The sequence below is a fragment of the Sapajus apella genome, unplaced genomic scaffold (assembly GCF_009761245.1).
Source record: "Sapajus apella isolate SASKATOON/1434 unplaced genomic scaffold, GSC_monkey_1.0 scaffold21, whole genome shotgun sequence".
In the NCBI taxonomy this organism is placed as follows: domain Eukaryota; kingdom Metazoa; phylum Chordata; class Mammalia; order Primates; family Cebidae; genus Sapajus; species Sapajus apella.
In genome coordinates this window covers 20,644,174-20,665,478 of record NW_022436961.1, presented here as the reverse complement: position 1 = coordinate 20,665,478, position 21,305 = coordinate 20,644,174, and the positions used below count along the sequence as shown (strand labels likewise).

Sequence of the window (21,305 nt, the reverse complement as noted above, 5' to 3'; positions counted from 1 at the left end):
TGTTCTGGCAAATAAACCAGAAGGGGGTTGTAGGAACTCCCAAATTTCGAGCCATGTTGCATAGATGTGTGGGTAACCTGGGGACTAAGCACTTGAAATTGAAGTCTGAAATAAGAGCAGTCTTACCAAACTGAGCCCCTTAACTTGTGGGGTCTGCACTAACTCTGAACTGAACAATAGGACACTCAGTTGACTTGGAGAATTGCAGAAGTGCTTGCTGTCAGTCCAAAAGACCTAAACCTCTAAAAATTAAGCACAAAATTAAAATACTGAAACTAACCTATTTTTAGTTTCCTTTCCATTGTAGGAGTTATGATTCACACTGTTAGAAGGATATACAGAAAAGTTATCATTGGAACTGGCATCTTGCTCTTCTTCCTCCTCTTCATCTGTCCGAACGATTCCTTCAGAAAGGTAACCGTCTTCATCTCCTTCTTCATCTAGTGCACATTGGGTAGATCCTCCCCAAGTTGCCATTGTTCTAGCAAGAGACATAAAACACACCATTCTGGAGATAAGCTAAATACTACGTGCCAGACATTGTTTCAAACATAAATATACATGTCTGTGTATAAAATTTCACTTAATCACAGTAACGATGCTATGGGTAGTACTCTCCCTATTGCTGTTATGTAGAATATGTTTAGTTTGCCTTCTACAAAACAATTCTTCAAATAAATTTAAATAATCATCATATCCCCTGGGACTATTTTCCAAAACTAACCTACCCTTAACTTTTAATTCTTCCCTAAGTGACAGTTTTTAAGATCAGTACTGTTCAACAGGACTTTCTATAATTACGGTAATAATCTACATCTGTGTTATTCAACACAGTAGATGCTAGGTACACACAGCTACTGAGCACTCAAAATGTAGCTAGTAAGACTAAAAAAATAAATTTTTTATTTCATTTAAGTTTAAATAACCACCTGTATCTAGTGTCTGACATACTAGAGAACAAAACTCAAGACCAATGGCTCTGAAACAAGATACTCATCAAAACTATCTGAAGAACTCTGTAAAACAACAGATGTGTAGTACCCAGTACAGAATAAAATATTGTAGGTACAGTCTAATCAATAAAATGCATATTGAAACTCCAAGGAATAGAAATTCATTTGAGAAGAAAGGGAGTACGGCTTGGTGCAAAATTCCAGAAAAGCCATCTGAGGATATCAAAAGGAAAGGTCATAAGCAAATCTGGATTTCAAAATTTTAGATCTGGATATTACTATATAGCTAAGTAATTCATTGATCTTATCGATGACCAACACTTTAGAAATATTCTAAATATGGACTTTTTAAACTGAAATCCTAAAAATTAAATTTATTATAATAAAATGTTTTAGGGCCTTAGGAACCTTACAAACAGCAGATACTCAATTTAAGTATAAAAAAGTGCTTCTTTCCGGCATGACAGAAAAACACTACAAAATATCAAGCATTTTCTTTTTATAAACTTAAAACTTAAATAAGAAAATAAGGCTTAAACATATAAGAAAATCTGTATCACCATTTGATCAAGTGCCATAGTAATTTAAGACAAAAGAGGAAGCTGATGCTACAAGAAGTCAGAACAGAAAGTGGCTGGATTCAGTTAAACTGAGTTAAACAGAGTCACAAAGGTGGTAGTTAAATTGTAGCCACACTGAAATAGCAGATTTGTGATGTGTTGTAGAGGAGAAATGTGGCTGCCTAGCCTAAAGGTCAGTCTTCGGCAGGTGATGTTTTTAGAAAGGTGATTTATGCAGCTCTCTTACTTATCCGTTCTACTTTGCTGAGGAGTACACAGGTTCTCAGATCCATCACTTCTCAATGACACAGCCACTGGAGATGCAGTTTCAGTCAGACCTTGCCTCCTCTGATGTTCAGCCATCAGAGCTTCAAGCTGCTTTCTTCTCTGTCGCAGCTCTTCCCTCAACATTTCATGTCTTCTCATTTCTGACCACAACTATTTTTTAAAAAACCAGAAGTGAGTAAATATTTGGATTTGCTGTAGCCTTAAAGAGTAACAGGCTAATAATACTGGCACTATCAACAAAGTTTTCTATTTTCATTCTCTCCTTTTCACACTAAGATGTCCATGAAGGTTAAAATGATAATTTAGTTATAAATAAGAAAAAATCAGGCAATCATTAATTCTTAATAGAAACAAGTAGAACCCAAATATACTTCAGCAATTTTTGGGTAAAAATTATATTTTCTACAAAGTACACATAAATAAAATGTCAAAGGATAGTTCTTTCTAACTGAAATGATTACTATTTGTTGCAACTACCCCCTTATATATTTCTGCCAAATATTAAGAACATAAATATTTTGAAAATACACTTTTTAGAAAAAAATTAAAAATTTGACAATTTTCAGTTAAAATTTAAAAATTAAAATGTTTGTCCTTTTTACATTATAATCTACTAAATTATCTACAGATTATAATCTATATTTACTAGATTTTTGTGTCTACTAAAAAGGCACAAAACAGACTACCATTTACAAACATGTTTCAAGGCTATTCAGTTTCCTTTCTTAACATGTGCCTTACTGAAGAACAAAAAAAAGAAAAAAAGAAGACTAAGGAATAACAGAGTACAATCTACAATACCTCATTATCTACTACTGAAGAATCTTCAGGCTCAAAAACAGATTTGATTGTACCGGTCTCATGTTCATTTATAGCTGGGGTTGAAGTAACAGCTGGCATATATTTTTTTGTGGGACAATTACCCACACTAGCAGCTGACAGCTAAAAAGGAATTTACAAAAAAGTTATGAGGAATTAAAGCAATTACATTAATTTCATAAAAGCAGTTAATTTATTTCTTCTGTAGGGCTCTAGCGCCATATTTAATGTGTTATTAGCAGACCCCAATTGCCATCATCATCCAAAGATAACTTGAAATAAGAAAACAAAGATGAAAACACAAGCTGAGGTTGACAAACAGTAGCCCTCAGGGACAACAGAAAAAATAGGGATAAAACACAATGGCAAATTTTGAATACTCAACCCAACTTTCCAACATATTTCTCTAGACATTATTTAGACTAGACATAAGGAGAAAAAAAGGATAAAGTAGGAAAGGCAAGGGTCTAGAAGATGAACACATTTGCTGTGTTTTCCTTTCTTTGAAAACACAACCTAACTGAAGATAAAGCTAGCCAATCAACTCTGGGAAAATATCAGAAGGAATTATCCCCTTCCTATATTATTATCTGACCAACTGATATCATCAAAGATGTTTTATTTTCTGTTCAATCTCAACACCCATGTATAGGGTACTAACTAATAAGCAAAAGTATATACAGTGACTCTTTACATACAATTATTTTCCTTAGATAACTTATGGTGGCTTCAGTGTTTTATTATATAATTTCAGGCCAGTAAAAGATGAAAATTCTGGTCCCTAATTGCAAAAGTCAAATCAGAATATTTTAATATAATAAATAGTTATGAGTATTTATGTTCTGATTCTATGGACAGCCAGCCCAATAAGAAGAAAAATAATCAGAGCAAATTCCTATGCGCTCTCTTTTACACTTATGTATATCCCCAACTCTTCATTAGTTTATCCACTCCATTAATCACCAAATTAATAGATATGATTCTGTCACCTTAATACTAGAAAAAGAGTACTTTCAGTTGATATCAGTTTCTAAACATCTTTTTTCAGACAAATAGAAATAAATTTCATTAACTACCTGTAAGTCAGGACATGCCGTTTGCAATGCTTGAATTTTCTCCTGAATGTCAATCAGTTTCTTTCTTTCTTCTTGCAATTGTTTTAGCTCTCTCTGTTGCTGCTGTAGTTTAGCCTCATAAAATTTCTCTCTGCAGTTAAATTGACACTATAGTTATGGACTCCAATAAAATCTGATGAAGCATTAAGCACAACATAACACAGTACTTAACTGAGTACTTACTCCGTAACAGACACTAAATTTTTATATTAAATGAAGACCGAAAGCTTAACATACCTTGCCTTCTCATTTACTCCAGTATCCTTCTGTGTTTTATTGGCATTTCCTCTAGTGTTATTTGAATTTTGCTTGGTGTCTTCTTCTGCTGGGTAGAAATCATCCAAATTTGATGTATTGGCAGAGATAACTCCATGAGCTGCATCATCATCCTAAAATAGCATCATTACATTAAAACAATCTTGATACCTAAAGACATTACCCAATTGACACCTTACTAAATAATACTAGTCTGTAAAATTTACATAAAAAGATTAAAGCAGTAAAGAAAGCACGTTTGTATGCATGTTTACACGTGTTCAACATACATTTGTTTACAAGTTTGTATTTGGATATACACCTTTATGTTACTAGTTATGTAGTTAACTATAATTATCTCACCTCAACAACTCTTATAATTGGGAAAATTTGGAAAAGGCCAGTTCCAATAATGGTTAAACAAGCTACAGTATATCAACATACAGTGACTCTTTAAACTCTATACATTATTTTCCTTGGATAACTTATGGTGGCTTCAAGGTTTTATTATATAATTTCAGGCCAGTAAAAGACGGAAATGCTGCTTAAAATTTAAAAATATATATTTTCTTAAAATATAAAAATATACCACTGCTTAAAACATAAATACATAAAAATATGAATACATATCAAAAATACATATAGAAATACAAATTACATATAAAAAATACATATAGAAAACTGCTCCCTAGAAAATAATTGTTCTAGAGACCAATTAAGTTGTGTCCTTTAAAATTAAAATGTAGACAAATTCTGATATATTCTCCTGCATATCTTTCTTAACAAACATAAATGCACAGAAGCTTCTGCGAGTATGTTCTTTAGTGCATTTCATAAAAAAAAAAAAAAAAAAACAGCTATACAGCTTATAGTAAAACTATACTGGCAAACAATCATTCTTATTTATGTATTATGTATGGCTGCTTTTGCATTGTAAAGTTGTAACAGACACTGTATGACCAGAAAGACTAAACTATATAACCAATTCACTCTTAAATAGTGAAAGACAGTAAACAAGTATATATTAACCAAATGCTACTATACATTAATTAAATTAAGGTCCACTGACACTACAGAAAACTATACTGCAGCTAAAAATAACTATATGTGTTGTGTGTATATATATATATATATATATATGCAGTATTATTTATATTTTATAATTAATTATCCTATCCATTATAAAATGTTTCATAATTACTCCTAATTATGTAGAACCACATATAGTGACACGAAAACTTCGGAGACATTGTGGAGCAGGGAAAAAAGGAAAGTTATAAAATAATACTTAGTGTATTATACAGTTTGTAAAAACAAAGAAACATACCACAAAACTTCATGTATTTTTTAAAAATAAGTGCATAGTGTTGTACATAAATGCACAGAAAAGGTCTAGCGACTTTGGTCAAGGATGGGATTATTAGTAGAGGTGAAGAGGGAGTTTACTAGTAATATATCCTTTGTTTGCCTGTAATCTCAGCACTCTGGGAAGCCAAGGCGGGTGGACTGCCTGAAGCCAGCTGTTCAAGACCAGCCTGGCCAACATGGTGAAATCCCAACTGTATTAAAAACAGAAAAATTGAGGCCGGGCGCGGTGGCTCAAGCCTGTAATCCCAGCACTTTGGGAGGCCGAGGTGGGTGGATCACGAGGTCAAGAGATCGAGACCATCCTGGTCAACATGGTGAAACCCCGTCTCTACTAAAAATACAAAAAATTAGCTGGGCATGGTGGCGCGTGCCTGTAATCCCAGCTACTCAGGAGGCTGAGGCAGGAGAATTGCCTGAACCCAGGAGGCAGAGGTTGCGGTGAGCTGAGATCGCGCCATTGCACTCCTGCCTAGGTAACAAGAGCGAAACTCCGTCCCAAACAAAAAAAAAAAAAAACAGAAAAATTAGCCAGGTTTGGTGGTGTATGCTTATAATTAATCCCAGCTACTCGGGAGGCTGAGGCAGAAAAATCACCTGAACCCAGGAGATGGAGGTTTCAGTGAGCCAAAATCATGCCACTGCACTCCAGTCTGGGTGACAGAGCAAGATCCTGTCCCAAATAAATAAACAAATAAATAAATAATATGTACTTTTTTTGAACTAAGAGAGCACATTCACCTTTTACTTGTGTAATTCAAAGTACACAGCATTTAAAAAGAAACTGTTAGTAAAACTTTAGTCTTTCATTCACAAAAACCATTTTATATGATTTATATACACACCTTTATAAATGTGCTCATAGTTATGTAGTTAACTATATTACAGTATATTTATACAATTATAAGCTTATATTTTGCGTTAATGTTACACAATAATTATATATTTTTACACATTTTTACAATTGTAAGAATATACAATTGTATATTTATACAATTACAGTTAACTGTGAAACTGTTAACACAAAAAATGTATAAATTGCTTTTTAAAATTTACGATTAACCTTTAACCTTACTGAATACAATAACATATGGTTTTTCTTTTACATAAAATGGGTTAAGATCTCAGGCTCTGGTATCAGAAGTCTGAATGCTGGCTTGGACAGTCATATAAACTTTGACAATTGAGACCTCTTCAATCTATTTAATATCTACCTCATTGAGATGCTGCAACTTCTACGTAAGGCCACAGTTATCAGCAAAACAACAAAACGTGTTCTCTTCTGTTTTTGTAAATAAAAACAGCTATATTGCTTATAATAAAATAAAACTTATGGGCAAATAATCATTCTCATTTATGTATGGTTGCTTTTGCATTGTGAAGTTGCAACAGAGACTATATGGCCAGAAAGCCTAAACTATATAACCAATTCACTCGTAATTTAAAAAGGTTGCTGACCTGACATACAGCACACAAAGTGCTAAAAACTTAAACCTCACATACAATAAATAAATGTGTACTAGTATAATTATACCAAAGTAATTATCATACACAAATTTTATTTAAGACTATGCTATTTGACAAACAGGTTTTTAAAAGACCAAGCAATATTTACCTGTACCATAGCAACAAGATCTTGTAACTGTCTAAGTTTCTGTTTTGCAGCCATAAGTCTGTTGATCTTGTGTTCAAACTCGGCATCTTCTGGATGCTCATCAACCAGACTGCTCCTGTGACTGGATAATGAAGCTCCACTGACTCCCTCCTCTTCTGCTTCTTCCTCCTCTTCCTCATCATCTTCACCTTGTGCAACATGAATCTCCTGTTCTCCTTCTCTATTACATCGACAATCTGCTGAAAACATGTATAATTAAAATCGGTAATTTTTAAAAAAAACTTAAGAGCACACATGAATGAACACCCACTTTGTAGGAATAACACGGCAAAATTATCTGTAAATGCAGTCATACCTAAAGGCACATTTAGAGCCCTTATGTTGGCAGCAGATCTGTTGTTAATTTCACAATTAGAATTAACTGCTCTCCCATCTCTATTATTAGAAACACATTGTGCATTACTATTGCTATTTACTTCATTCCAGGTGGAAGCTACTTGTGGATTTCTAGAAGAAAGAAAACGGCCGGAAGTTATTTAAGGCACACACAAAAAAAGAGAAAGGAATCAAAATTTTAGAACTGCTAATAAAATACTCCAAACTAAGAACATTGTTGACTATGCCATTTAAATTCAAATTAAATAATCGCCTCCTGCTTTTCAGTAACTTCTGCATATGTGTTATTTGGAAACTTAGAAAGAAAAAATGAAAATTACACCTAAAAATTAAGAGACGGGAAAATGCTAAGTTGGATACATCTCGTGATTTAATTGAATTCCATCTAACAAACACAAATTTACTGAACTATTGTACTCCATACCTCCCTGATCATTTATCTTCACAGGGCAAAGATGATTACACTGACCAAAACAGATTTGCAAGAAAAAAGCTTATATAACAGGCAAACAATGAATGCTCTAATGAAGTATTTTTGTTCCCACATTAAAAGTATCACATTAGAATATGCTGGAAAAACATCCAAAAAAAAGTTCTTACCGAATGTTAGTAACAGGCTCGGAATTTTCATGCTCAGAATCATATTCTGACTCAGTTTCCTCATCTTTCCTGTTTTCATTCACGGCATCTGTCATCATGTCTGATGTTTGTTCATAATAGTGAACTAACTCTCTTAGTTCATTTAATCTCTTTCGAACTTCATTTAACTTCCTGATAAACAAAAAGTGTAAGATTTACACCCGTTTTAGCAAAATAATGCAGACATTATTTTCATGTAATAGTAGCCAACACAAACAAAATTTAGACCTACTGAAATATCCACTTAGTGAACTATCCAGGGAGTATGACTGTAAAATAATGAGTTTAAAGCCAAGTACGGCTTACTCGAAATCTCAACACCTTATTTTTTTATGCTGTGTCAGGGACAAAAGCATAAGAAAACCAATTTCAATTTAATTGTTCATCTTAAGCAGGTGTAAATGTTAACAGCAGAAAACTTGATGTCAAAAATATTTCTAGGTTTCTCTAGTATCAGAAGTGTACTACTCAAATACTACCTCTCAGGCAAATCACGTATACGGACATTACTGAGCATGTACAGAAGTTCTTGATTTGTGTACACATGAGATCTAAAGAGTGTATACTATGTTTACCAAAAATAATTAAGTTTGCTGAGTTCATACTAAGTGCCAAGAGCAATAACAACATTTTTTAACGAAAACATATTTATGAACAGATACATTATTCCTATTTTGCAAATGAGGAAATACAGACTTAGTAAAGCTAAGTTATTTGTACGTGGTGATACAACCTTGTGCGATTCAACTTCAGGGCTGATTCTACAGGCTGGTCTCTAAATCATCTGAATACAGAAATATTTTAACTATAGTCTTATTTTTGATCTGTGATTTGAAAAACAAGAAGATAACAGCAGTTCACAGAAATTACCTGTGACAACATCTCCTCTTAGATAACTCAATGCACACACAACACATACACATGCCTCTTTTACCTATCACTTAAGAATGTTTACGGTATTCAATAAATCTTGTTTTGCCAGAATTTTCAACACAAAGAAGAAAACCAGAATTTGTCCCTATTATTTCATTTTAAACTATGAAAAAATGATTGTAAAAAATGTTTTACTGGAGTTTTTCAGTTGGATTGAGATGGGCTTCATTTTCACTTTCATTCTGAGAGACTAGAGAAGCAGCAGGATAAGGAACAGGTGATGTGAGGCTATTGGATTCTCCGTTGACAACTGGTACCAAGCCTACAGGAGCAGAGGGAGCTGAAGTACTTCTCTGATCCACACTCCTTTGTGGAGAGGCTGAAGAAGGCACAACAAAAAAATTGAAAAAAATCACCAGTTAAACAAACATTTACAGTTGGCTGAGATATCGAAAAATAGAAAGTAAAAATCATTAACAATTTCTACAGATTTAAATTTTAGAAACTTATTAGCATACTCCACAATTAAACACACCAAAATGCACACAGAAGAAATGTTTGTCTCTGCTTTCCAGGGATTCTATCATATTTACATTATAATCACTGTGTTAAAACAGAAAGGAAAGAAAAAGAAAAGATGGAAATTGACAAGAATGATGCTATTCTACCTTGGAAAAAAAACTAGAGGAGTACTCTAGTTAGTTTTAACTAATGAGTAAACTTGGTAACTAACTTGATAAACTTGGTTCTAGGTTAAATTAAACAGGGCCACTATGAATGATGCACAGTACTCAATCTGTAATCTTTATAGGGTAGCCGTAGCTGATTAGGTCTTCATCAGTTTTCCATACCCACAGACCAGAGAGTTAAATCTGGACACCAAGAAGCAACTTTTCCTGCTCCAGGAGACAAAGCAAAAGTGTTAAAGCAACTGTAGTACCTCCCTACCATGAAATATTAAACAGCAATAAAAATCTGCTAATTAGATAATGGCTAACCCTCTATGGTCCCTGAACTAAATTCAATTACTTTCTATTTAACTTCTTTTACTCTCAAATATAAATTATGCTTTCAAGAGCAATTAATGAAGATTAAGAATCTTTGTACTTCTCTACCTCCTACCATTTCAAAGCTGTGGTCATTTACCAGTATCTTTTTCACAGGAACCATCATTATTTGTTGCTCACTTTAGTACAATTCCTGCAGGTGGTTTCCAGTAGTCTCCTCATTCTATTCACTGACCATTCTACACCTTTTGCTGCTGCTCTCACACTATTTCCCAGTAAGGAAAAAATGGCCTTTAAGAGTCATCAGTATAGAGAGTGCTACTGTATGCATACAAAACTGACCACAACGACGTAAGCACAACTTTCAACTTTTTTCTTAGTTGTGTTCATCTGTTTGTAAAGGATAAGAACTAGGATTATACTCCAGAGTAGGAAGAGACTAGCAAAAGTCAGGAAAAAGAAAGAAGTATGTTTTAGGACCGGAATAGTAAGGTTATTTTCTGGGTGACAAAGAAAAAGGAGACGAGAATAAGGAACAGAGGCTCCAGAGATAATGGTTTTTGTTGTTTTTAAATCCCTCGTCTTCTCTTTAATTAGACAACAGCTAGAATGTTTAAAGATCAGTTGAAAGTTGCCTCTACTGATTTCAATTTCTAATGCTTGAGTCTCTATTATCATTCAGATAAGAGACAGAGGCTATGTTTGAAAAGGTATTAGGATAGAAACTGAAGAATAGATCTGATTTAGACAAAGAAGGTGAAATATCTGTGGAGCAGAAAATTTAGCTCTGTAGTTATAGCTACCTGGGATGATTATTTATATATTTTTTAAAAATTAATACAGACAAGGTTTAAAAGTAGAGGTGTGGGGGAGGGAACAAGGTGGCCGAATAGACACAACTCCGGTGCACAACACCCAGCAAGAGAGACGCAGAAAGAGAGAGATCTCCTAGCTCCAACCAGGTACCAGGTGCATTTCAACAGGTCTGGTTCAACAGTGAGCAAAGCCCAGGCAGAGCAGACCAAGGCAGGGTGGGGTGCTGCTTCACCCAGAAAGTGCATCTGACCAGTGACTCCGAGGCTCCCCCTCCAGCACCCTGGTCCAGATACAGCACTTCCCCCAAGGCCTCAACAATACACAGAACAGGAGATCTTTGCCAGTCAAGCGCCTGGAATTACAAGCACAGAGCTGAATAATAACATAATACAGTGTCCCGGATTGTCGCACAGATCTAAGCAAACGCATAAGCCCATAAGCCAGTTGGGAGAGCCTGTGGACTGAACTATTGCCCCTTCCCCCTTCCCGGAGAGAGAGGGAGCTGAAAGTGGGGAGACAGATGGTGCGGCTGGGCGGGTCCCGACCCTCTCCCACAAACCCCAGAGGGCTAAGGCACTAACTCTAGCGGGTTACACAGCAAGTGCCTCGGTCTGAGCTGAATGCTGCCTGATCCAGCTTCCTGGAGGAAAGGCGCAACCCACCATTAAAGAGGCGGGACTAGGCTTCATGTTTTAACAAAAACCACAGGAAGCCTGCTTAGCAATGGGACACTGTTCTTGATCACCCAGCAGCACCTCAAGGTCAGCGGAAGAGGCGGGCTTAACCTCCTACTGCAAACAAAAAACACAAAGGAAGCCTACCTAGTAACCTCATGGAGTCCCTGGAAACCCTGTGGTGTCTCCACAGACAGACAAGTGACCTCATCAAGCAGCTCCCTGAGATCAGAGCCAGGTAAATCCACGAAGATGGGGAAAAACCAGTGCAAAAAAGATGAAACCATCAAAGACCAGAAAGCCTCTTTTCCTTCAAGGGATCACAACTCCTCATCAACACAGGAACACAACAGGACTGAGAGACAGTACAATGAACTGACAGAAACAGGCTTCAGAAGGTGGGTAATAACAAACGTTTCTGAGCTAAAGGAACACAGTCTAATCCAATGCAATGAAACTAAAAACCTTTGAAAAAAGGTTAGACGAAATGCTAACTAGAATAACCAGCTTAGAGAAGAACATAAACAACTTGATGGAGCTGAAAAACACAGCAAGAGAACTATGTGAAGGAAACACAAGTTTTAATGGCCAAATTGATCAAGCAGAAGAAAGGATATCAGAGATTGAAGATCAATTCAATGAAACAAAAAAGAGAAGGCAAGACAACAGAAAAAGAGTAAAAACAAGTGAAGAAAGCCTCCAAGAAATATGGGATTATGTGAAAAGACCCAAACTATGCTTGATCAGTGTACCTAAATGTGACAGGGAGAATGAATCCAAGCTGGAAAACACGCTCCAGGATATCATCCAGGAGAACTTCCCCAGCCTAGCAAGGCAGTCCAACATTGAAATCCAAGAAATACAGATAACTCCTCAAAAATATTCCTCAAGAAGAGTAACCCCAAGGCACATAATCGTCAGATTCACCAGGGTTGAAATGAAGGAAAAAATGCTAAGGGCAGCAAGAGAGAAAGGTCATGTCAACCACAAAGGGAAGCCCATCAGACTCACAGTGGATCTCTCGGAAGAAACCCTACAAGCCAGAAGAGAGTGGGGACCAATATTCAACATCCTTAAAGAAAAGAACTTTCAACCCAGAATCTCATATTCAGCCAAACTAAGCTTCATAAGGAGAAATAAAATCCTTTACAGACAAGCAATTACTGAGAGATTTCGTTGCCATTAGACCTGCCTTACAAGAGCTCCTGAACGAAACACTAAACATTGAAAGAAACAAGTACCAGCCACTGCAAAAGCACACCAAATGGCAAAGACCAAAAATGCAATGAAGAAACTGAGTCAACTAACGGGTAAGAAAACCAGCCAGTAACAAAATGGCAGGACCAAATTCAAACATAACAGTATTAAAATTCAATGTAAACAGCCTAAATGCCCCAATCAAAAGGTACAGACTGGCAAACTGGATAAAAAGTCAAGACCTATCGGTGTGCTGTATTCAAGGAAACCCATGTCACTTACAAAGACACACAAACTCAAAATAACGGGATGGAAGATTTACCAAGCAAATGGACAACAAAACAAAGCAGGGCTTTCAATCCTAGTCTCTGATAAAATGGACTTCAAACCAACAAAGGTCAAAAGAGACAAAGAAGGGCATTACATAACAGTAAAAGGATCAATCCAACAAGAAGAGCTAACTATCCTAAATATATACGCACCCAACACAGGAGCACCCAGATACATAAAGCAAGTTCTTAATGACCTAAAAGGAGATTTAGACTCCCACACAATAATAGTGGGAGACTTCAACACTACAATGTCAATATTAGACATATCAACGAGACAGAGAGTTAACAAGACATCCATGACTTGAATGCAGAGCTGGACCAAGTGGACGTAATAGACATATACAGAACACTCCACCCAAAAATCCACAGAATATACATTCTTCTCCGCACCACATCACACTTACTCTAAAATTGACCACATAATTGGAAGCAAACCACTCCTTAGCAAATGCAGAAGAACGGAAATCATAACGAAGAGTCTATCAGACCACATTGCAATCAGATAGGACTCAGGATTAAAAGACTCACTCAAATCTGCATAACAGCTTGGAAACTGAACAACTTGCTTCTTAGTGTCAACTGGATAAACAATGAAATGAAAGCAGAAATAAAGATGTTCTTCGAAACCAATCAGAATGAAGACACAACTTACCAGAATCTCTGGGATACCTTTAAAGCAGTGTCGAGAGGGAAATTTATAGCAGTAAATGCCCAAGTGAGAAACAAGGAATGATCTAAAATCAACACCCTATCATCAAACTCAAAAGAGCTAGAGGAGCAAGATTAAAAAAACTCAAAAGCTAGCAGAAAACAAGAAATAACTAAGATCAGAGCTGAACTGAAGGAGATAGACACAAAAAAAAAAAAACCCTTCAAAAAAATCAATAAATCCAGGAGCTGGTTTTTTGAAAAGATGAACAAAATAGACCACTAGTCAGATTAATAAAAAAGAGGGAAGAATCAAATAGATGCAATAAAAAACAATAAAGGGGTATCACCAGTGATTCCGCAGAAATACAAACTACCATCAAAGATTACTACAAACAGCTCTATGTACTTAAACCAGTAAACCTGGAAGAAATGGATAAATTCTTGGACCTTTGCACTCTACCAAGACTAAACCAGGAAGAAGTTGAAACCCTAAATAGACCAATAACAAGGGCTGAAGTTGAAGCAGTAATAGGCTACCAACCAAAAAAAGTCCAGGTCCAGATGGGTTCACAGCCGAATTCTACCAGACATACAAAGAGGAGCTGGTTCCATTCCTTCTGAAACTATACCAAACAATACAAAAAGGGGGAATCCTCCCTAACTCATTCTATGAGACCAATATCATCCTGATACCAAAACCAGGCAGAGACTCAACTAAAAAAGAAAACTTCAGGCCAATAATCCATGATGAACACTGACGCAAAAATCTTCAATAAAATACTGGCAAACCCATTGCAACAGCATATCAAAAAGCTTATTCATCATGATCAAGTAGGCGTCATCCCAGGGATGCAAGGCTGGTTCAACATACGCAAGTCTATAAACAGAACCAACGACAAAAACCACATGATTATCTCAATAGATGCAGAGAAGGCCTTCGACAAAATTCAACAGCGCTTCATGCTAAAAACTCTCAATAAACTAGGTATTGACAGAATTTATCATAAAACAATAAAAGCTATTTATGACAAACCCACAGCCAATATCATACTGAACGGGCAAAAGCTGGAAGCATTCCCTTTGAAATCTGGCACTAGACAAGGATGCCCTCTCTCACCACTTCTATTCAGTATAGTATTGGAAGTTCTAGCCAGGGTAATGAGGCAAGAAAAAGAAATAAAGGGTATTCAATTAGGAAAGGAGGAAGTCAAACTGTCTCTATTTGCAGATGACCTGATTGTATATCTAGAAGACACCATCGTCTCAGCCCAAAATTTTCTCAAACTGATAAGCAACTTCAGCCAAGTCTCAGGATACAAAATTAATGTGCAGAAATCACAAGCATTCCTATACACCAGTAACAGGCTTAAAGAGAGCCAAATCAAGAGTGAACTCCCATTCACAATTACTATAAAGAGGATAAAATATCTAGGACTACAACAAACAAAGGATGTAAATGAACTTTTCAGGGAGAATTACAAACCACTGCTCAGCCAAATAAGAGAGGACACAAACAGATGGAGAAACATTCCATGCTCATGGTTAGGAAGAATCAGTATCATGAAAATGGCCATACTGCCCAAAGTAATTTATAGATTCAATGCTATCCCCATCAAGCTATCAATCACCTTCTTCACAGAACTGGAAAAAAACACCTTAAACTTCATATGGAACCACAAGAGAGCCCACATAGCCAAGACCATCCTAAGCAAAAAAAACAAAGCCAGAGGTATTACACTGCCAGACTTCAAACTATACTACAAGGCAACAGTAATTAAAATAGTATGGTACTAGTACCAAAACAGAGACATAGACCAATGGAACAGAACAGAGGCCTTGGAAGCAACACCACACATCTAAAACCATCTGATCTTGGACAAATCTGACAGAAACAAGCAATGGGGAAAGGACTCCATGTTAAATAAACAGTGCTGCGAAAACTGGCTAGCAATGTGCAGAAAGCAGAAACTGGACCTTTTCTTGTCACCTTACACTAAAATTAACTCCAGATGGATTAAAGATTTAAACATAAAACCTAACACCATAAAAACTCTAGAAGAAAACATAGGCAAAACTCCAGGACATAGGCATGGGCAAGGACTTCATGACTAAAACACCAAAAGCAATGACAACAAAAGCCAAGATAGACAAATGGGATCTAATTAAATTTCAGAGCTTCTGTACAGGAAAGAAACAATCATTAGAGCGAACTGACAACCAACAGAATGGGAAAAAAATTTTGCAATCTACCCATCTCACAAAGGGCTAATATCCAGAATCCAAAAAGAACTAAAACAGATTTACAAGAAAAAAGCAAACTCATTCAAAAGTGGGCATAGGATATGAACAGACACTTCTCAAAATAAGACATATATGAGGCCAACAAACATATGAAAAAATGTTCATAATCACTGGTCATTAGAGAAATGCAAATCAAAACCACATCTCACACCAGTTAGAATGGCAGTCATTAAAAAATGTGGAACCAACAAATACTGGAGAAAATGTGCAAAAATAGGAACACTTTTACACTGTTGGTGGGAATGTAAATTAATTCAACCATTGTGGAAGACAGTGTGGTGATTTCTCAAGGATCTAGAAATAGCAATTCCATTTGGCCCAGCAATCCCATTACTGGGTATATACCCAAAGGACTATAAATTGTTCTATTGTAAAGACACATGCACACGTATGTTCATTGCAGCCCTGTGTACAACAGCAAAGACCTGGAACCAACCCAAATGCCCAGCAATGATAGACTGGACAAAGAAAATGTGGCACATACACACCATGGAATACAACGCAGCCATAAAAAGCTATGAATTTGTGTCCTTAGTAGGGACTTGGATGAATCTGGAAACCATCATTCTCAACAAACTGACACAAGAACAGAAAACCAAACACCACATGTTCTCACTCACAGGCGGGTGTTGAATAATGAGAACATGTGGACTCCGGGAGAGGAGCATCACACACCGGGGGCGGAGTGGGGTGGAGGTAGGGGAGGGACAGCTGGGGGTGGGGAGGGTTGGGAGGGATAACATGGGGAGAAATGCCAGATATAGATGAAGAGGAAATAGAGGTAGCAAACCACCTGGTTATGTATGCACCTATACAACAATCCTGCATGACCTGCACGTGTACCCTAAAACCTAAAGTAAAATAAAATAAAATAATGAATACAAGACAAGGAGTTAGAAGTTGTGGACTCTCTATACTAAACCATATATACAAATTTTTCACAGTTTTTTTTAAATAAACACTCTTTCAATAGTTTTGGGTTTTTATATCAAAATACTAATTGTATTAATTTTTCTTTATGGGAAAATTTTGAATATGTTTAAAAACATAGTATTATAATATCCAAGTATCAAATAGTTACCTTCTCTCCTACCTTTCACTTATTAAAATCCTAACAGTTTTTGAAGGTCTAACTATTCCTTCCGTTTTCTGAATTATAAAACTTATTTACCATCTATTTGGCTTTTGTCATGTATTGGCTTGTGACTTAAAAATTTTCACATGCAAGTCTTTATAGTCTCTACAAATATTTTTGAGGAACTATGTGTGCATTCATCAAATACTAAATTTAACTATTATACGACAGTATATATATTTCTGTGTCTTACACCTAATACTGCTGAACCAGATTTACTCACATGATGAATTGTTCAGATGCTGATCTCGAAGTGTATGAAGTTCTCCAAGCAATTTGTCCATTTTTTGTTTCTTTTCCTGTAGCACTCTCATTTTGCTAAAAAGTTGGACTTTCTCATCAGGTAAACGTTCTGAAGCTGATGGATTCCTGCTCTGGGAAACCTCCCTAGTTAATGAAAGACTTTCTGCCTGTCTTCTATTGTCTGGAACAGCTGGAGGCTTATTAAAAAACAAAAAAAGAGAAGAAGAATTAAGACTAAGGCAATTAAATGCATTCTCATTTTTTAAATGCATAAATATTCTTTATAAAGAGAGACAAATATTTGCTAGGTTGTGCTAGTAGGTAAGCATATACCCTTCCTATTCCCAAATTAAATATGGTTTCCTGATATGCCACTATTTTTTTTAAGATGGAATCCTGCTCTTGTCATCCAGGCTGGAGTGCAATGATGCAATTTCAGCTCACTGCAACCTCCACCTCCTGGGTTCAAGCGATTCTCCTGCCTCAGCCTTCCGAATAGCTTGGAATATAGGAGCCTGCCACCATGCCCAGCTAATTTTTGTATTTTTAGTAGAGAGGTGTTTCACTAAGTTGGTCAGGCTGATCTCGAACTCCTGACCTCAGGTGATCCACTGGCTTGGCCTCCGAAAGTGCTGGGATTACAGGCATGAGCCACCATGCCAGGCCGCCATTATCAATATATGAAGTCATCCCTCAGTATCGCTGAGGGATTGGTTCAAGGATCCCCAGGACACCTAAAACAAACGATAGATAATACCCAAATCTCTTATATAAAATGGTGTAGTATTTACATATAGTCTACACACATCCTCCCATATATGTTAAATCATCTCTAGATTACGTATACTACCTAATACAATGTAAATGTTATGTAAATAGTTGTTATATTTAATTTGCATTTAAAAATTGTTGGCCGGGCGCGGTGGCTCAAGCCTGTAATCCCAGCACTTTGGGAGGCCGAGGCGGGTGGATCACGAGGTCAAGAGATCGAGACCATCCTGGTCAACATGGTGAAACCCCGTCTCTACTAAAAATACAAAAAATTAAGCTGGGCATGGTGGTGCGTGCCTGTAATCCCAGCTACTCAGGAGGCTGAGGCAGGAGAATTGCCTGAACCCAGGAGGCGGAGATTGCGGTGAGGCGAGATCGCGCCATTGCACTCCAGCCTGGGTAGCAAGAGTGAAACTCCGTCTCAAAAAAAAAAAATAAATAAAAAATAAAAAATAAAATAAAATAAAATTGTTGTAGTGTTATTTTTCCCCCCAAAATATTGTTGATTCATGGTTGGTTAAATCTACAGATGTGGAACCCACAAATACTGAGAGCTGACTCTATGTGGTTTTACAGACACATAAGCACACAGGGTCGTGGATTCACTGAACATCATCACTTGAATCAAAAGTAATAAAATGACACATTACATAAAATAAAGCTTCAAAATCTCATTCTTTCTCTTGCCTTCTTTCTAGAACTACCACTGTAAACTTTAACTTCTTAACCCAGCAATTTTTCCAATCACTTCTCTCTCATGTTCCTTTTTTTTTTTTTGAGACAAAGTCTTACTCTGTGGCCCAGGCTAGAGTGCAGTGGCATGATCTCAGCTCACTGCAACTTCCACCTCCTGGATTCAAGCAATTCTCCTGCCTCAGCCTCCTGAGCAGCTGAGATTACAGGTGTGCGCCACAACACCCAGCTAATTTTTGCATTTTTAATAGAGATGGGGTTTCACCATGTTGGCCAGATGGGTCTCAAACTCCTGCCTCGGTCTCCCAAAATGCTGGGATTACAGGCATAAACCACCTCCCGGCCCTCTTTTTTTTTTTTTTTTTAGTTATGAAACATTGCAAGAATCCACTAAGGCTTAGGAAAGCATATAATGAATACCTCCCATTATGCTTAGTCAAATTCAACATTTTCCCGTATTTGCATCAAATATAACATTACAAATTTAACTAAACCAAATTTAACTATTTGTACCCTTTACAATGTTATTACCCATTGCAAAGGTCACCACAACCTGGAATAGGATATCTACCATTCTCATACATATTTTTATATTTTCAAATACTATGTATACATAAATTTAAAACGCAGACTTTTTAAAAAATAAGTTGAGTCGTGTCCTTCTTAAAGTTTTCATTCATTAGCCACGGCTTTTTAACTGTAACTCCTGTAAAGAATTTCACTCTATGTCTATATCAGAATTCATTAACCCATTTTTCTGTTCATGGACATTTGGGCTGTTTCTGGTTTTTTGCTATTAACACAGAGCTGCCATGAATATTCTTATATCCATCTTCTCGCAAACATGTGAGAGTTTCTCTAAAGTAGGCCATGGGTCTACCAGAAAAAATTTACTAGGTACTGCTATATAATTCTTCTACGTGCTTGCATCATATTCTCTCATTTTCACTTGGTCAGCAAGAAGACGAGACACTGCATCTTCAATCACACTTACTTCCAGTGGACAGGCATTAATTCATCCTTTCTTACCAAAGGCCCACATATTGAAAATTTGCTCGTCTCACTAACAAAGTGCATCAAATTACAACATTAATTCACAAATTAAGAACTTTCTTAAAATTTTTAGCAAAATATTCCTTCAAATGAGAATCCCATGGCTACATGGAATCTCATAAATCTGGTCAAAGGACACAGATTTAAATCAAAGTCTTAATGGTTGTGACCATTAAGTCTTTTGGAGGAAAAAAAATATGCCACCCAGTAGCATACAAAGGAAAAACTTCACTGATTACTTCAAAGTAAATTCTCCTTTAACTTAGTGATTCTCAATGAATAGTCCCCAGACCACCAGCACTGGACTCAAACATGGAGAAGCCCACCCCAAATCCATGAAACATAATTTTGGAAGTTGGGGGGACCGCACTAACCGGAAACCCACACTGCTCAACAATCATGACAGATGATATGTATGCTCACTCAAGTTTCAGAACCACTGTTTTAATTAATGTGATTTTTATACTCAACTACACTGAAACAATTAGGTTACCTGAGAATCTCGAAGCTGATTGTGAAAACGCTGAATTAAATCATTCAATTCTTCATTTAGTTCAGATGTGATACTGACGCCAGATAAGCTGCCTGCAGTCTCTGCAACTGGAAAGAAATTAATAACTATTAATTAATATAAATAAAACACCTTTTTTAATCTCTGAGAAACTAAAAATTTTTTAAAAATTTAAAACACCTAAGTAACTTGAAACTAGTTAACACTCATATCTATCTGCCAATAATCATTTTATTAAAAGTCTCCATCTAACCTAAAAATAAAGGGATGGTCACACAACTCTAGCAAAGTGGTTCATCTTTTTCTGTCTCAATGTACAGGAGCGATACTATTACATCCCAATTAATAACAGTGACTCAGAGGAGCAGGTCTTTCTAAGGTCAGTGGGGAGTAGAAGGTAAAGTGATAGTGCAAAAAAGCACAGCTGATTCTGACAGGTTTCAATCTCTATGTTCTCGAATAGAATCAATGCTCTGATAGAGAGGCTGGCATACTTTCTTAAAGATTCAAACAGTAAATATGTTAGGCTTTGTGGGAAATACAGTTTTTGTTTCAACCACCCAACTCTGCTGTTACAGGGTAAAAGCAACTGTAGACAATGTAAACAAATGGGCATGGCTGTGTTCCCTAAAACTTTATTTCAGGTACTGAATTAAAGCCAGCTGACCAGTTTGCTGACTCCTACAGTAAAATGGGTAATTTAGCAAAGTGGCTGTTTGTGATACAAGTCATACTAAAAGACTGTGGTTTTTATCTTCTTAAACTAAAAAACATGCCCCCATATTCATAAAGCAGTTTTGTGACAATTTTCGTAAGAGTTACTGTTCTACCAACAAATAAACCCATCCATACCTTCACTTCTAACTCTCCAACTCAAAAAAGAGAGACTGGTGGCCAGGTGCAGTGTCTCACGCCTGTAATCCCAGCACTTTTGGAGGGTGAGGCAGGCAGATCACTTGAGAGGAGGGGTTCAAGACCAGCCAGGGCAACACAGACCCCGTCTCTACAAAACTACAAAAATTAGCCTGGCGTGGTGCTGCACA

The 21,305-nt window shown here is 36.5% G+C and overlaps 1 protein-coding gene across 19 annotated transcripts in view; it reads right to left on the bottom strand.

The window, feature by feature from the left end:
• Positions 1-21,305, bottom strand: part of PCM1 (pericentriolar material 1) — a 115,883-nt gene that overhangs the window by 61,363 nt on the left and 33,215 nt on the right. For 12 of the 19 annotated variants that reach the window (XM_032287977.1, XM_032287982.1, XM_032287983.1 and 9 more), the window contains 11 exons: positions 20,245-20,351; positions 17,215-17,431; positions 9,074-9,257; positions 7,967-8,137; positions 7,326-7,477; positions 6,971-7,206; positions 3,973-4,124; positions 3,697-3,826; positions 2,603-2,743; positions 1,761-1,951; positions 281-481 (listed from right to left, as the gene is read on the bottom strand). In XM_032287977.1, the coding sequence (XP_032143868.1) occupies positions 281-481; positions 1,761-1,951; positions 2,603-2,743; positions 3,697-3,826; positions 3,973-4,124; positions 6,971-7,206; positions 7,326-7,477; positions 7,967-8,137; positions 9,074-9,257; positions 17,215-17,431; positions 20,245-20,351 (1,882 nt within the window). Of the gene's footprint in view, positions 1-280; positions 485-1,760; positions 1,952-2,602; positions 2,744-3,696; positions 3,827-3,972; positions 4,125-6,970; positions 7,210-7,325; positions 7,478-7,966; positions 8,138-9,073; positions 9,258-17,214; positions 17,432-20,244; positions 20,352-21,305 lie in introns of all 19 variants that reach the window. The other 7 variants (XM_032287969.1, XM_032287968.1, XM_032287971.1 and 4 more) reach the window with 2 other exon arrangements.